Raw genomic sequence first — 18,273 nt, forward strand, 5'->3', positions numbered from 1 at the left:
GTAATAGGAATTGTAATAATATCTATTTTATATTTAAAAAAACTTAGAAGTTAATTGAAAAAAACAAAGGTTAAAGAGACAGTATAGGTATGTGAATATGTAGAACAAAACATCTTAAATTCACTAGTTATAGTTAACCCAAGTAACTATATTGTGTGCCCTGAAGTAACTATAACTTGCGCTCTTGCCAGGCACTGCTAATTACCTCACATATTACATCACCCATTACATGTTCTATGACATAGAACATAGATATAGATATTATTATATAAACACATACAAAGGTGTTTAAGCTCACTAAAAATTAAACATTAATAAGGCCTGTGGAAGGAGTATTGGTCTCAGGAGTGCCTCATTCACTCCAGGTTTCCACAGTACACATCGGCCTAGATTTACTAAAATTTGATGAAAGGCAGAGCAGCAACCAAAGCTATTGTGCTGCTTTGTGTCAAAGGAAAAAATGTGCCATGTAACTATTAATATATGCCTCACATTTTTCTCTCCCCCAGCTCGGATGCACTTTTGGCTACCCTGTCCCAATTCACACAGCCTTGTGCCATAGTGCAAGGAAGGGTATGTGTGATCTGTATAGCATAGATTTTGTACTGGAAGGGGACTCTTCCTGTGCAAAAACTGTCTTTTAAGGCCTTTGCCACTTTGTATGTGTCCTGCACAAAGCAACGTTGGGAAATTAAGAGAAATGAAAACAGTTCTCGTTACCCCTGCCTTGAGAAGGCGTAATCTTTTGGCGCATATCCCTGTCTGAGAATGTTAGCAGATAAGGATTTGTGCCAAAAGCCATGAGTGGTTACATGTAAATGCCCATGTGCCATCCTTGGAATATCACTTTGACACAAAGTAGCACAACAACGTGCATAGCTCAACTTTGCGTTCATTTGGAGAACTTTCCTACACAAATCCTGGTTTGTGTTGGATATTAAATCCAACGCAAAGCGTTAGTAAATGTAGACCTACTTTTTTCAGCATTCTCAAAACTGCATTGGATGTATGCCCTTTTTCTCCTAATGTCTTTCTGAAACCCTCCATCTGCAAATCTCGTAAGTTCTCTATTTCCTTTCCAGCACCCTCTTTTCACTGTCTCCTGCACATACTTCCTCGCATCTCTTTCACACATCCACTCACCTGTAAACATTGCTTTTTCTTTATCTTTTGCCATGGTAATATTTCGAAAGTTATGTGCCCCCTTCACACACTTTTGCAAAGGCTCACATTTACAGTTAGTACACCTGACTATTGCTCTGCAGAGAGGCCAAGGACTGGATGAACATGTATTCTCAAACCCTTAATGGCTCAGGGACAGGCACTGTGAGAAACGTGACCTGCCTTTGGTCTGAGCTCCACTGCTCTCGATTGATGCCTGCTATAAGCATTCAGCCTCAACGTGTACTCACCCAGATATACAGAAACACCTCTTTTCACAGTTTGCACTATACATGAGTAACATGTTGCATGAAACATTACAGAAACACAACATCCTGGAAAAAGACAAATAATTTTAGGGAATTCAAGAACCAGTTAATGTGAAATGTAAATGGGAACAATAACGCTGTTCCCAGACTAAGAGGGCAACGTCTTTGTTTTTTTTTTAGCTGAAACTGTCACCTGGTCAGGATAATTTGAGGTGAGACACTAGCCCACCATGCCTCCTCTCCTACTAGTGAAGCCACTAGTTTTGTGCTCTGAGAAAAGAATGTTCTACCTCTTCTTTCACCTGGTGCACACTATCTCGTGGCATATCAAGTTGAACAGAATGTGTTGGGTTTCCAGATCTCTCTGATGTACTGGTGACTCACTGTATTCTTTGCTGATTGCCATCTTGCTGTGAGGGATCTAGTTCACTGCTTTATTAGGGTCCAGCCTGCAAGTGCATGCGCTAGCACATGCATCTTGCAGACGAGACACTGTTGTGTTCAGTGGTGGGCTTGGAGCCCGCCTGTCACTCACCATTTGTTGGTTTGCATGGACCTCTTCTTTACAGCCTCGTAATTGGTCAAGGCATGAATGGCATCATTTCTATTCCTCTTTGTGGAGCAGGGATCAAGCACTAATTGATTTCAACTTAATTAGTGCCAGTCTGCTGCTCTGATCGAGGTACTATTTTGTTCTGACTACCAGTGCCCCTCAAACAGAAGGCTTGTGACTGGCCAAAACGTGCCCAGCAGGACAAACAAAATTGAAAAGTTTTATTTTTTTAAGCTAACTTTGTTTTCTTTTCTTAAGTCGTCTTTTCTCAATTTCCACTCATGGCTTTTTTTTGTTTTTTTTGCTGGTGGGTGCTGTTGTCAAAAGATGACAATTAACTTGTCAGATATATGCGAGACCCATTGCATTGCAAATGCTTGTTGTGCTTGGCACACTTGAGGCCACGGTTGCAGCCTCTGGCTTGGTTATCCCCATGCATCGCGATTTATAACTGGCTGTCCGGTGGACCAGTCATTCCACTTTGGTCGATGGAATTGCTACTGCCACTGTGGGCCTGGTGTTTCTTATCATACGCCTTGACTTGTTGACCAAAGCAGCAGGTGATTGACTGCTGTTCGTTTTTGCTCACCTTTCCTTTTAAGGCTTAGTGTTCTACCCCACTCTAATGTCATTTTTCCAGGTTCCCCATGGGAGTCAATTATCTCTGTCCCCTTGTGCATGCGGAACACTAGAGTGTGCACTATTCTCTCCTCTGTGCTGAGTACTGAATAATTCGGGGAGATTTAGCATCATCAGCTGTATATGGGTATATGGGGTTTTCACATGAATTCCTTTCCAGTTCGGAACCATCATGGCGGTTTCTGTGATGTTTCAATAGGGGCTTCTTTACTTGATATTGAAGTGTCTGATGGTTGCTTCAATAGTAGCTTTCCACTGGTCCTGGTGGTTCTGTTTTTTTTTAAACTAGATGGGACTATTCAGTTTCTGTTCTTGCATTTGGGTTTTGGTCTGCCCTGAGTATACCTACCGAGGCATTGGCTCATTTGTTTGAAATTCTTAACAGAATCGGTGTTTATATCTTCTCATACCACTTCACCTGGTTGATATTAACTTTCCTCCAGGAGCTGTCTCCTTTGCACTGCTGGTGGTTTGTGGGGTCTTGATAGATCATGGTTGGATTCTGCCTCCTTCCTCCCTGCAACTGTTTTTTTTGCGGAACTGAAACCAGTTGGTTCATCTTCGTCCCTTGCTCCTAGAGGAGGCTGCCTTGCTAGGATGTCGCAACGGACTGGGGGACGTAGCCATGGGCCCATCTCCATCTTTTATTAATTAATCCATCTGATTCTGGCATGTTGACCTTCTGAAATTGTTTACTCACGGTGTCTCGTGTATTTCTGGAGATCTCCCGTGTCCTCCACTAGTGGGTAACAGTTGTCATCCTCCATCATAGGCTGGAATTGGTCCCTGGTGCTGCTGTGTATGGCAGAAGATTAGTGCATGTGGATTTGGGGTCTGTCCATGTGGAACGCTCTGTATTCAGATTGTTCTGTTTTAGAATGAAGGGACTGGGCTCTGCTGCTGATGTGATCTGTTAGAATCTTTTCTGGGGGCCTGCTGGCTTCTGGGGGTTCCCTCAGAGGTGGATGCTCTGGCCGTGTCTTGGTGTGAACTCGTGACACTCCTTTGTCCCTGCCTCCAATCTGTCGTCCTTTAAGTTTTGTCCTTTTCTAATCTCTCTAACCCATTCTCCCTTTCTCACTCCTATGTTTGGCTATCTGTCCTCTCATTTTTTTCACCCCTTTTCTCTTTTCATCTGACATACAGCCGTTTCTCTCTCCTTCCTTATCTTTCTACCCTTTTACTCCTTTCAGTCACTTCACTCACTTCTTTATCAATCCTTCTCTCCATTCTTTCTCTGTTCCCCGGCCTCCCACTACCTTCCTGCTCCCTCCTCTCGTCTGCTCCTGACTCTCTTCTCTCGTCCTTCTTCCCTCTCTGCACCTCTCCTCGCTCACCCCTTTTCCCTTTCTTCCTCCCCCCCACCCCCCACCTTCCGTTCGTAGTTAGATGATGTACGGAAAATCCCGCTCTCAGCCTTTGTTGTCTTAAGTCAGCTCATGAAAGTCGAACATTTATTAATAGCTCATCAAAATGTCATTTTTAATTTTTAAAAGCAAAGCCATTTCCAAACGATTTAAATTGTTATGTTCCAGAATAACTTGCCCGAGCCAGGAGCCAGGTCGACAAAAACATCTTATATTTAGACTATGGGCATTTCTAACATTCCCGGTGCACTCTCAGCCCTGCCTGACTCTGCCAGGCTGTTCAGCGCCTGGCCCAGCTCAAACCACAAATAACAGCCGCGTTAAGTGAAGAACTGGGCTCCTGAGAATCGGTCAGGGGCATGTGACAGGGCCGCCCGCCTGGCAAAACCGGGATTAAATAAAGAGGCGGGCTGAGATTAGTTTTTTGGGGAAGGTCATGAGCGAGCCTATTAGGAGCCCAGCCAGGGCAGATGTGTGAGAGTAACAGTGCCCGGTGAAAGGTACGCGCATCAGGGGGCTGCTCGGGCCTATTGAAAGGTTAGCAGATCATGTTCCGGTGAGAGGTGAGCCTCTGAGGCTCCATCTGGCTACCAGGGCCTGCTGAAAGGTGAGTTGATCAAATGCGAATCCAGCAGGCGCCCTGGCTAGATCTGATGAAAGTTGATCAAGGTCCGGTGAAACGTAAGCCCACCAGAGGTAATCACGGTTTAGTGAAAGGTGAGTGTATCAGGGCCCAAGAAGGGTGAGCTCCTCAGGGCACTGCCATGGTGTGGTGAAATGTACGTGTTTCAGGGTCTGTTGAAAGATGACCTCTAGGGAGAGAGGGAGGGAGGTCATTCCGTGCCAGCTCAAAGTTCAGTGCACAAGTGGCAGGTAAACACAAGTTCACCAGTGTGGTGAAGGGAGTGTCAAAGTTTAGATCAGCCGGAGCATATAAAATGTGGGTCAGTTGTTGCCAGACCAGTATGACCAGCTCTGAGCAGGTCAAAGCGGAGCCCACCGAGGAGCCAGTCAAAGTAAGTCCAGAAGTTACTGGCGAAACGGTGAATACATCCGGGGTCCTGGCATCCGTGCCCCTATCTGGAGCCCAATTATAAATAGGCCTTGCTTACGAGACAGTATAAGTACGATACACTACAAGATCTCTGGGAGTGAAAAACCTACTATGACTTACAGTGGCTTTTACAGCCCACCGATTGCTTACCATCAGTTGATCTTATTGTCACTCGTATTTGATTGCTTCTTTTTCGATCTCATACCTAACATCTACAGCCATTTGTGACATTTTAACAAAGAGCACATTGTATGCTGTGGTTTTGAACCCATATTTCCAATCTTAAATGCAAAACCGCAAACCGCAGAATGATACATGGTTTTGGGTAAAAAGGCAGGATGGGTCTGTGGGCGTGGTATATACCATTGACATCTTGACAACTATGGTAAGAACTTTTCTTCTTGGCCAGTAGTCTGTGGGTTCCTGAACCTCACATTGTAGCCCTTCCCTCTCACCAAGACTGCCGCTGTGCAGTGGGGTAACAAAAGTGGAAGGGGCCCCCTGCACTGAACATAGAGGGGGGGGCCCTCAGGACTCACTCAGGCCAGGTGCTGTGCTGAGGAGGCTCCCTTGAGCTCGGGGGCCCCTCCACATCGCAGGGCTGTGGGGGCCTTTGTTACCCCCCTGCTGCTGTGAAGTAAGTTTAATGTTTTGGGCAGGACGGATCTTGAACAGTCTTGTGTTTATCATAAGCCCCACCTAACAACGCCACGGTTGCGCCATATTTACAATATGATGCACCATGGCGATCGTTAGGACAATAGCATCAATTAATCAATGAATCAATAAAGTATTTGTAGAGCTCGCTACTCACTTATAGGGTATCAAGGCGCTGTGGTGTATGTCCTTGGTGTTCAGTCGAAGAGCCAGGTCTTGAGGTTCTTCCTGAATTGAGGTAGTGATGGCGACTGTCTGAGGTGGGGAAGTGGGGTGTTCCAACTGTTAGCTGCCATGTACGTGAAAGATCTTCCTCCAGCCGAGGACTTCTTTATGTTGGGTATGTTGGCGAGCAACTGCTGGGAGGAGCGGAGAGCTCTGGAAGGGTAGAACCAGGTAAGGTGGTGGTTGAGGTAGTCGGGTCCGATGTTGTGGAGGGCTTTGTAGACATGTATGAGAAGTTTGAAGTTGATCCTCTTATCGACTGTGAGCCAGTGGAGATCTCGCAGATGTCTTGCGATGTGTTCTCTGTGGGGGATGCTCAGGACGAGTCTGGTGGCGGCGTTATGGATTTGTTGCAACTTGCTCTGGTTCTTCTTGGAGGTTCCGGTATTGAAGACGTTGCCGTAGTCAAGTCTGCTTGTGATCAGGGCGTTTGTCACGGTCTATTGGCAGTCGGTTGCTATCCATCTGAAGATCTTCGTTAGGAGTCGGAGGGAGTGGAAGCAGGTAGATGCAACTGAGTTGACCTGTCTGGTCATGGTGGGCGCTGAGTCGAGGACGACACCGGGGTTTTGTGTGTGGTCTGCAGGAGTGGGTGGGCTGCCGAGTGTTGAGGGCCACCAGGAGACATCCCAGGCTCAAGAGGAACGTCCCAGGGTGAGGATCTCGGTCTTGACGGAGTTCACCTTGAGGCAGCTCTCCTTCATCCAGGTGGCGACTGCTTTCATCCCGTCTTTGAAATTCTTGAGGGGGGTTTTCAGTTGAGGGGTTTTCGGTCAGGGAGATGATCAGCTGGGTGTCGTCCCCATTGGAGACGATATTCATACCGTAGGTCCTGATGATTGGGGTCATGCAGATGTTGAACAATGTGGGGCTCAATGAGGATCCTTGAGGTATTCCACAGCATCAAAAAGTTTGACGCAATTGTGACGCTTTCCTGCACTAGCGTCAAACATTTTGACGCTAGTGCAGCAAAGCACAGGGAGGCTCATTGATTTCAATGCTCTGAGTAGGCATTAAAAATGACGGAAAAAATGGTGCAGTGAAATGTAAATTTCACTGTGTCATTTTTTCAGGCCTCCCTGAGTCGGAACGCTCCCCTTGCATACATTATGCCTGGTGCAGGCATAGTATGGCGCAAGGGTTTACAAAGTGGCCTAATGGAAGCATTGAGCCACTTTTTAAAAACGGTGCGGGAGAAAGACCTCCTTAACGCCACATTAGTGTAAAAGGTTGGCGCAAGGTGGCACTAGGGGCTTGTCAATATGCCCCTTTATGTGAAAGGCTGAATTCAGAAGATTTAACTTGTCTGGGAGCCTGAAGGGGATCTTCAGTGGCTGATCACATTGTGGTGATCCCATGTAGCTCTCATTAATGCAGTAAATTCATGACTGAAGATGGTGGTGGGGGAAGGCACAAACTCTGGAGGGGCCTTAGTATTCCATGACACCTTTTCATGGATGAGAAGCCCTTTTCTGAATTAGCCTTAACATTTGATGACACTGACAGAGCAGCATAACAATCCTAAAGCAATAACTTAATAGGTTACTTGAAGCTCAAGCAAATGGTAGCTGTGACTATATATACATGCAGGGACATTGTGGCCATTGGCTTTGGAAGAATGTAAACGTGACCCACTAAAGAATGATCCTGGGCACTTTAGAACACTGCAAGCCTGATTGTTTGTGGATCAGTTGGATGTGATAAGTATCGCTTCCACAAAGCCTGGCGCTGAGGAATATAATAATAAATAATAATTTCATGTATCCGGGATCTTCGTGAATAACGTGGATTTTGGAATTTACCACAACAACATCTGAATATCCCAATAATGCCGAGTTTTTTTCTCTTTGAAATTGCAGCCGGTTTGACCAGCTGAAATTCAACAAAGAGTGGGAACTTTATCACACCTGGCAATCACCAGGTGCAATAAATAGCGCATCACTTGTAGTTCTCATCTCGATCACAATTTAACCTGCCATCGTTCAGGCTTTAAGAGGTTTAAAGAATAAACTGTTTGTTGGAAGAAAATGTTCCAGCTACAAACGTTTGACTTTAAGAAAGGAAGTTCCTGGATGTAATTATTCAATCCATAAGCAATTCAGTCACTAACATGCCCACAGAAAGTTGAATAATCACTTGCGAAATCAACAGGTTTAAAGCTTGCACTTGAACAGTGACAAAGCAATAACAAGCACTGCAATGCAATGAGTCTTGTGTTTGCTGGAGTAAGGGCTATTAGCACCGTAAATTCCTAACTGGACTTTTCTTGTCACATAAATTGAAAATGAAAAGTAAAACAGTTGACATAAGCAAGCCAATTCAAAGCGCCACGGCCGCCATGAGCATGAGCACAAAGGAGAGACACAAAAGGAAAAAGAAGTTCGCTCGCAGTCAAACGTATTGACAAATGTGCAATTATCCATACAACAGGGTTGATGGCCAAGGCGGTAACAAAACTGCCCCAGGTTGAAAAAGCAACGTTATGTTGTGTGCATGCTTGCAGGTGAGAGTGTGTTTACATGAGAGAGAGAGAGTGTGAACGTGTGTGAATAAAAGTGAAGGTCAAAGGGCATGTGATGTCACTTCCGCTACCCCTGGCATTTTAGCAAATTGATGTCCAGGGTCCAGACAGAAAGTAGTCCAGTACTGTGCTTTAAACAACTTAAAATATTTTGAAGTTAACTAGGATTGCAGATCCCAGAATGCATTGGTTTGTTAATATGTAGCAACTGCAATATATAGTTGTGTAGACATGCAGTAAGCCCTAATATTTACTAAGGCAGAGCAGGTGATTGGTGTTTACGGCAGGGATATCTTTAACACATAAATAATAAGTTACATGGAGGTGTCCTGGTCAGTAATCTTCATGCATGTATCTGTTTGCCAAGAGCCAGTACTGGGGAATTACAAATAGAGGGATATTTCCCTTCAGTTCACTTCTAACACCAGACTGTGTGCAGACGGAGAAATCAACAGGTACCTACTGTGTAAAATAAGTGCAATTAATTAAAAACAAACTCCTTGCACTTTCATGTCAGTTGGCTGAGCTGTTTTACAGGCACCTCAGGGTTCCATATAACATTTAAAAGTTAAGTGACACACTTGAAGACGCAAACCCCAGTCCAAAAACAGGCAGCACCAAAGGGGTTGAGAGAGAGGACACATCAACATAAACAACAGGGAGTGCTGAGGGATAAAGGAAGTTTAACAGCAATAAAGATACACAAACAACAATAAAGGAATGAGAACAAAATAAGAAACACAAGAATGGGCAGATGAGGAGGGCAATAAAAAAAGATGGCCAACAGAAACAGGACATGAATCACAGTGCGATAAGTGGAGGCACAATAATTGAGATAAATAGATCTTGGCTTGGTCCATGCACAACAGAAGTGATGCCAAGGCACACACTGTCCAATAAGGAGACAGCAGAGAAGAGTGACAATTAAGCCAACAAGTGGCGAGCAATAGGCAGGCTGGAAGCCCCTTATTGTACACAATAGTGTCTTACAAGCGAGAGCACACTCGCTAGCTCATGCAGCTTCTTCAGGCTTGGCCCTAGAAAAGAATACCAAAAAAATATGTTGAAGCCCCTTTTCTCACAGTGTTCTAATTGTGATGTTGCATACAGTATATGAGAATTGTGTGTAGGGGAGATCCACTGCATCACTTTACATTTTACAGAGATTGAAGTCAATGCAGGCATTGCATATTTATTAACGAGCTCCAGGCCACCTAACTGAGCCTTCACTGTGCATTAGAACATTGTGGGTGAATTTACACAGCTTACAACACAACTGGACAGTACCAGTATCAATGCAACAAAGTAATAAAGTGGGTAAAACAAGAAACGTGATTAAATAAAAACAGGTAAATACATTTCAGTACAAAATATAATTCTATACATGAAATGCAGAGTTCTAACATCTATCTATCATTTCGGCTTCTAACAAAGTTTTGAAATAGACTAAGGGCTTCAAGTGTTTCAGTTTGTGGGACAAGTTATATCACAATACTGCCGCTCAGTCTTTTAAGCATAAAAAAGTACAACAATCAGTAAAAATAAAATGGCACTGTTGTTTCCCATGTTGAAGCACTGACTATTCTGACTGGAATGGAAGCAAGACCACTGGGATTTGGTGCCACCACATGATTAGCTTTCATACATTTGTGAAGTCAAGATCACCTCCCCATCAGCCAATGTTCCACAGGGAGCAGTCAACAAATGATTTGGCTCAAAATGAAAAGAATCAAGTGCTTGAGTATGCTTTTGCAATTTTAACCCCCCCTTTGAGCCAGTCTAATAGCTGATGAATATAATGTGTTTTTATGAGGCAAGACTGTGCTATAAATAACAGTCAGTGAGAGCAGTTCATCCGCCCAGAAGCCAATGTAGAACTTACAGCCACATGCGTTATTGGGGAGACTGATTTCGAGTCAGGAGCTCAACAATTTAATGTAAGCCAACACCATCACCTTTCTTTGGAGGTGCCTGGTGGAGCCATGAAATCAAACTCCATCAGCAGTAAACACTTACAATAACAAACACATAAGGAATGTTGCGGTACAGTCTCCTGACTAAAATGACATGTGGAAAATCTAAAAACTATCAATCACAAATCTGTCCCCAAAATGAATGGATGGAGACTATTAAACAAAACCAGAAAATCGAAAAGTCTACAGTGTGTGGATGCTGGTCTTCTCACGACGAACGTGGCCTGCAGTTGTTTAGTCCAAGGTTGGCGCCCAGCGCCCTCCACCACGTTTATGAAAGCACTATGTATGACATATACAGCACATGTCAACAACTGCCCAGGTACATTAGGGTGACTTTACACCTGTCCAGGCTTTACAGCCTTCTAGTCCAAGCATGCTGGGACACGTAGTTTCACTTTACCCACTGTATGTGTGGCCTACAAGCCCAAGGATGCTTATGTTGCTTTTTCCAAAGACAGGCTGGAAGTCATAAGTTATTTTCTTCTATACCTCTATGACATTTTGCGAATGTGAAAGTGTCTGTTATCCCTTCTCATGAGTATGCCACTGCACACGATCTGCACACAGCACAAACAACATGCCCACACAATCTCAGTGTATGGCAGTGCAATGCTTTACAGTAGAAAGACTACTTGGATCCTTTCACATCTACCCCCTGCTCACTCTGAGCCATGTGTCAGTACTGGCCCATGGAGTTCCTGTTTTATAAAAATGCAATATGGCCCATGTCTCTAGAAACTCGCTATATTGGGCCCATTATGCAAAGTTCAAAGTTCCCCAGACTCCACTTAGTCTTTCAACAAATCCTACACGTATAAAGCATGGTTGCAGAGCAGTAATCAAGCATTATACATTTCGATCCTTTCTTTTGAATAAAAGGCAAAACTCAAAGCTTTGTTTAGATGCTGCCTGCACAAAAACTACCCCAACTCAATCAACCAAGCTGTGTACTAAAGAAACACGAACAACATATGGAGATGATGTGGTGGCATAATGGATAGCACTGCCAACTTTGGCACTGGGAAACAAGGCTCGATTCTCAGCATGCGCGCTATATAAACTGTAAAGAAAACGCAAACAGCATAAAGAAACACTCATAACTGGCGGGTGAGGAGAGAGGTAAAGGAAGACGAACAAACAGTGCTTGAGTCACAGCGTCATCATTGGAGGAACACTAATTATCATGAATAAGTCTGTGCTGAAGCCATGCTCCCAGACAAAACAAGACCTGATGCCAAGGCACATGCTGGCCAAGTAGGAGACAGGAAAGAAGAGTGACAAAGGGACTAGTTAATGGTAGCAATAGGTGGGCTGCAAGCCACTAACTGTGCACAACGGCGCCTCACAAGGGAGAGTGCATGTGCCAGCTAATGCTGCTCACAGCAGGCTCGACCCTGAAAAGGATGTTGGGTGTGCGGTCTTTGGATGAAATAAAGAATTGAAAGTGTGGTGAGAGAGTGTACTTTTCGGATGTAAATTAGTTCTTCCTGCATTTTAGTGGAGACTGAATACATCAAAACACCAATTAGAAAGAAGGCCAGAACAAAATAGTCCTGTGGGCTCATCCAAGTTGTTATTGACAATGTTGCAAGGCAATAGCTGAACGCTCCTGAGCCAACGAAGCCAATGACTGAAGGAACATAATCCAAATCATCACAGGGTATGCACAGAATACCACGTGTTTGTCAGGAATGCCGCAAGTGCCATGACACATATTACAGTTTAATGACGCTGGGATTTGCAGTAAGATACCTTTTACATAGCTACAGTTTTTTGATTTCTAACACGCTGCCCATGACATTATTGGGATCCAGACGTTGTAGGGTGAAGTTGAATTGTCCCAGATGTTGCTCATTTCTGTTTATTTGTACTGGTATTTTGGGTGTGGTGCTGCCACACCGCTGCATCTAAGGGCTGTCTGCCTCTTACTGACAATACTGCCAGTGGCAAACCTCTCTTACTTTTAATCTGAGGACAGTGCAACCTGTGAGGTGAGAATCGTTCACAGATATGAAAGGGAACAATATGTTCCCAGTACACATGTTGCACTGAGCATGGAGCAATGGCGAGTAGAGCTGTAGAGACTGTGCAGCAGGCTCTGGTAAAAGGGAAGATACATTTTTGGACTCCTGAGGGCCGCTACTTAGCTCCACGGCAATGGATTTATTGTCCATGCATTCTGTCATTCCAGTTTATTTAGGAGGACAGTGGCTCGCCCTCACCTCAGTCCATATTCACCGGTGTTCAATGGAACATAGACCAAAACTGTTTGGAGGGCAATGGAGTCATTTCACACCTCCTCTCAAACTTGCATTGCTTCAGGGATAGAGACGGAGGCTGCCCGACTCAACTCCTCAGGAAGAGGACTTTTAAGTATTTTCATACCTATCTTACCAAAATATGAGAATATGGAAAATACGATACATTATATAATAGCAGAAATAGGAATTTATTGAGAGAGGGACCTAATAGAGTTGGGAAGCCGATATGAGTGTGCATTGCACCTCAATAAAGAGGCAGTCAAGCCACTTCAGCAGAAGGGAAGCAGCAGCATTGAGTTATTTGCCATTAGTTGCTCCTTTTGAGCACAGAGACAAGGATTGCCCTGGCAGGCTTATTCCGTATTCTAACTACTGCATTAAAGTTTAACTTTTCTCCAAATAGTCCAGAAAGTATAACTGTAGTGCTCGAATGTTTTTTGGGTAAGTGTAGCTTCCCCTAAATAGTCGAGGAAGTTATTCTAACTCCAGTCCAAATATATTTTATGTTGCTCTTTGAGTGTTCTAAATCAAATGGTGACTAAAAGAATAACATTAATAGAATTAGGCGGGGTTTAGCCCTGTTCTCATGGTCTTCTTCTGAACTTGTGTTCTTCAACAGGAACTGCCCAGTACCTGCACATGGGGGAAGAGGTGGACGGAGTTGACATGCGTGCAGAGGTGGGGCTGTTGAGCCGTAACATTGTCTTCCGGGGGGAGATGGAGAGCACATGCTATGGAAGCAATGTCTGCAAGTTCTTTGATTTTGACACCTTTGGAGGACATGTCAAGGTAATGCCCAGCTTTTTAATATGCCTTGTCAATATGTACATACAAGTCAGATTGTCTCACACACTTCTGACTACGCACTGGTGCACAAATATATACCTACTTTGTCTGACCCACATCTGATCACATACTGTTACAAAGCATATTATATGTGCCTGTCCTGCACCATAGCATATTCTATTATACACAAACCTGTACTCCCATCATCTGACCCAAATCTAAGCATAGACATTTATATGCACAAACATACTCTTTTTGCCTGGCTTAGAGCAGACATTCTCATAGATAAACATGTATTGCTTTTGTCTGACCACCGTCTCAGTCCTTACATTTATAGGCACACATACTTCCTTCGTCCTGGGGACAACATCCCCAATGCATATCAGATACCACCCCACTTTGGGTGTCAGTATCTAATCAAGGGATTGCGAACACATTAGCAATCACAAACCATTAATACATTTCATTACAAATCCCAAATAGGAACGGGCCCCCATTCACAGCACCCCTGAATTGCAATTTGTAACGAATTGCAAAAGTTTTATTCTGCAAAACCTGTAATTGTGTGAATTGTAGGCTTTGCAACCACAGAATGCAGATACATTGGGCCTATACTAATTTGTTTTTATTAACATCTCAGCAAATACATTTATACACACACACACGGTCAAACACACACACATGCGCGCACACACACAGTCTACTCTCTTTGCCTGAGCCATATCTGAGAACATACTCGTACAAAAATGCAAAAACACTTTCCTTGACTCACATACCCTCTTTAAAACAAACACCTACTTTTTGTTTGACCCACATCAGAGGACATGCATAGTACATTCTCCCTAATTAAAACACTTACTCATACACACAACAACGTAGCCCCTTTGTCCGACCAATACTTGATTATGTGCTATAATACACTAACCCACACTCTCACAGAAAGACACTTCTTTCCACACAAACTATTTGATCCAGTCAGGGTGCTGTGCAAGTTAACGTTAATTCATTCACTTATTTACACATACAAAAACCCCTGTGCTCACAGTCACTCTTGCACGACTTCATCTGCACACACAAGCATTTTCTCACACATATGTGCGGATACATAAATACGCCTGCTTACCCACCGAGTCACGCACAAGCACAGAGTTATACGTCACACTTCTTTTTGTGTTTTAGTAGCTTATAACGTAACAACGTCAATTAAGTCACATCAAGGCAATTTTGGCATTTTGTTCGGCATAGACACCCAAACCCAGCACTAATGGCGCAAAACATTTTTGCATTACACAGGATGCTTACATTTTAGCTAAACAGATGATTTCTAGCAGTTCATAGATTTCCAGTTGTAATTACAGAAACCGATGGCAAGGGAGTTAACTCTTCAGTGTAGGACCAGATGCTTAGAATTAGCATTTGTTAAGTGCACTTTTGGGACCGTCGCTAGAACCCATGTCTTTTTCCAGTCGCGTTTGCTGGAGGTCTCGCGTGACGTCGATCGCTCCTTTTTAGGTGCCTCATTGGAGCCATTCGCTCCGTTTGAAGCCTTCAGTGACTGCTTCACAGCTCTGGATTTTGCGTAGAATCTGTTTTTACAGCGACATTATGGTGAACTCGGTATTTTCATAACTGTATGGACATGATCCTGAAATACTTTAGCGAGCTCTGCTCCCGAACATGCTAATGCAGAAGAATCAAAGAAGCTATGGTCATTTAAGACTGACATGTCCACTTTTGTGAACATAGAGGAGTCAGGTAATGTCTGTCACCTATATCTGCCCACAGTGCTTAATTTGTACATTGAAAGGTGCCGGTGCCCATTTCCCTCCTCTTAAACGGGCGGCTGCTGCAATTAAAGGTGCGAGCAATGAATACTGAGGCAGCGTAATACTGAAGCCATTTCGGGTCTCTTCGATCCATTTACAGCCACTCCCTGCCCCTTCAGCTCACTCTTGCAGTTTTCTGTTTTCTCCCTTTGTGACGCTTTTTCGTTTTTCTCTTCCACTCTCTTTCCCATATGTATCTTTTGCTCACAGGAAATGCTTGAGGCAGAAACATAAGCGCCGGCCCTCAAAAATAAGTGCCGTTGCTTAGCACCAGAAACAACAAGCACAAATTAAGCACTGTCTGCCCATCTGTATGTAAGAGAGGGAGTGCGATGGCAGGTCGCTGCTCTTAAGAACAAGCGGACACAGCTTTTCATTTCTAGGCCTCACTCTTGCTGCCTCTCCCTCTTCCACATACTGTACTCACTTGTTTTCGCGCCTTCCTCCAGCCTTCACTTGTTTCTTGCTCTTTTGTGATACTGCGTTGCAATATTCAGAGCTCAGACGCCGCCCCACAGACTGAAGTATTATGGAAGCGCTATGTGTCATAAACGAATAGGCACGTGCACACATACACATGGGTACCAACACGCCTGTAGCTGAAACAGGTAAGTAAGACAACAAATCGCAGGCTTCGGGTGCATGAGTTACACATTAAACTGCATCCCATCTCCATGCATTTCTGGAGCGAGAGCTTGTTGGTTTATATGGCCGGTTTGTCCCTGCCTTGTCCCCTGGTGATGTTTGCACTTTAGATTGCCTCACAGCGCCTCTTCTTCCTACAGTTAGGACGGGGCTTCGCCGGTGCTCACATTCAGGGTGTGGAGCTGAAGCACATGGGGCAGCAGACCATGGGACATTACCCAATCCACTTCCACACGGCGGGAGATGTGGATGAAAAGGGGGGATACAACCCTCCAACGTACGTGAAGGACGTCGCCATCCACCACGCCTTCTCACGCTGCATCACAATCCATGGCTCCAACGGCCTGCTGGTAAGAGATAAAACATGGCCTATCATATTACTGGGCAGATGTTATATGCAAATAGTCACACGTGGCACAGCCGGAAAGTCATCTGGCAGTAGTATGTTGTGCAGGAGTGACTATGTCTTTGTTGAATTAATGAAATGTTGATGAACTAAACTGATGTGTGCCAAGAATTTTGCTCAGACCCAGTAGATTTCTCAGAACATAAAGATATGTCTTATATGTCCTTCAAGTGGAGGAAACAGTCAGGGATCCCACTGCCCCTTCCTCACATTGCAGAATAAGGAAAGCCCATATACGGATGTACAGTCAGTCTTGCCAGAGCCTCAGCAGATCTTTATTATACATAACCTAGTACAGAATATATGTTGCAGAATAATGACAAAAATCACTATAGTACTGGCTGCAGCAAGCTTGTGAGAAGTGCGCTGCAAGAGCTACATACCAGCATTAGGTTGAGCTGTGCCTTGGAAAAATAGCAGATGTCTTTGTAGGTGTAGCTCCCTGAGTTGCTTGGTCCTCTCTGCCTATTAGGTGGAGCATTGTGCACTTATGTAACAGTTCTCAGAGAGTGGAAAAACACAGGAGAGGGTGTCTTCATTTAAATGACGTGTTTACGAACATTAGCGTGCGAAATTGTGCGGGAAGATAACTCAAATGTAGGGCCTACAGGATTATTACATTTGCCTCATGTAACTTGTAGTATCCAACATTGAGATGTGCATTCTTGATAAACTGCTACACCTTGTATTTGAATTGTATGTGTACAATTTATGCATACTGTCATAAATGATATAGCATAATATTACAACCTAAACATGGAATTGCAACATCTTATAGAGCATTATGTAAGAGGGCAAAGGTTATAGGTAACGTTTCCGGTGCTTCGTTTATACAGATCAAAACTAGTAAAACCCACCTGAACAGTTAATTTTTGATCCAGTTTCAACTGGAAATCATTATATTATGATGTTCGAGATCCTTTCCAAGATGGCTGCCACTCCTAAAATATTAGCAGCCATCTTGTCATGGATCCCGAAGAGCACCATTCAGCTTCCAGCATAAGGTTCACTGCTAGATGATATAGCAGAGAGTGATTGCATGTGACAGTCAGAAAAGGGATTGTAGTCTTGATGGAATATAGTGCAAGGTGTCTGTCTCTTTCTTCCCTCCTCCTCCTGCCTGCACTGTCAATGGCTCCCAGGTCTGGCATGCTTTATTTGTCTTCTCGATCATGTGCCAATCCTGGCATGACAGAGACTTGCTCCTAGGAAAAAGGCCCTCCATGTTGAAGTTGGTGTCAAGGATTGTGCCGTAATGTGACATTTCAGTTTGTGTGTAATTTTCTTGGTAAGGTGAATGCTTTTTTAAAGGTAGATGTCTGGCTTCCTTTTCTGTTTCACCCAGGCAGCCTTTCATATAGAATGGCTAAAAAGTCCACATGGAATCCATGTTTGGGGCAAAAAAGTGGAGGTGGACAAGCCGACAAAATAGTAGGGCAAGCTTGGCCAGAGCCAAGCCCAGGTCAGCTCTGACTCTAAGAACAAGCACAAGCTGAGCTTCGAAAATATTTGCCATGTAAATCATGCAACAAATATCCTAAAATATAAGGTGTCTTCAAAATTCCAAAAATTTATTTTTTTAACATGTGTAAACATGTCGCATTAGTACGTGAGATTATAACTCTGCACTGAGTAATATTTTTTAAAAGTGAGAGTTTTAAAGCATAAGCTGAAAAACATTCCTGCTGTAGCACTGATCACAATACTATTAGGGATGTAAAAGGCAAGTCAGTTGTCATGTGTATCCTCTATGTTCCCTAGATTATTATTCTACATTGCATAACATCATGGGATATGTCATCAAACACAGGAGAGATTTTTGTACAGCGCACATCCTGAACTCACTTTTTTGAAGGTGCATATGTGATACGGATGAAAAACGAGGCCTCGTGAAGTAAAATAAATGCCGAAGATCACACAATTTGGT

The 18,273-nt window shown here is 43.8% G+C and overlaps 1 protein-coding gene across 1 annotated transcript in view; it reads left to right on the forward strand.

Moving 5' to 3' along the window:
* CEMIP (cell migration inducing hyaluronidase 1) overlaps window positions 1-18,273 on the forward strand; it is an 899,136-nt gene that overhangs the window by 725,497 nt on the left and 155,366 nt on the right. The window contains exons 12-13 of the mRNA XM_069223002.1: window positions 13,303-13,472; window positions 16,081-16,290. Of these exons, the coding sequence (XP_069079103.1) occupies window positions 13,303-13,472; window positions 16,081-16,290 (380 nt within the window). The remainder of the gene's footprint in view (window positions 1-13,302; window positions 13,473-16,080; window positions 16,291-18,273) is intronic.

The sequence above is a fragment of the Pleurodeles waltl genome, chromosome 3_1 (genome assembly GCF_031143425.1).
Source record: "Pleurodeles waltl isolate 20211129_DDA chromosome 3_1, aPleWal1.hap1.20221129, whole genome shotgun sequence".
In the NCBI taxonomy this organism is placed as follows: Eukaryota; Metazoa; Chordata; class Amphibia; order Caudata; family Salamandridae; genus Pleurodeles; species Pleurodeles waltl.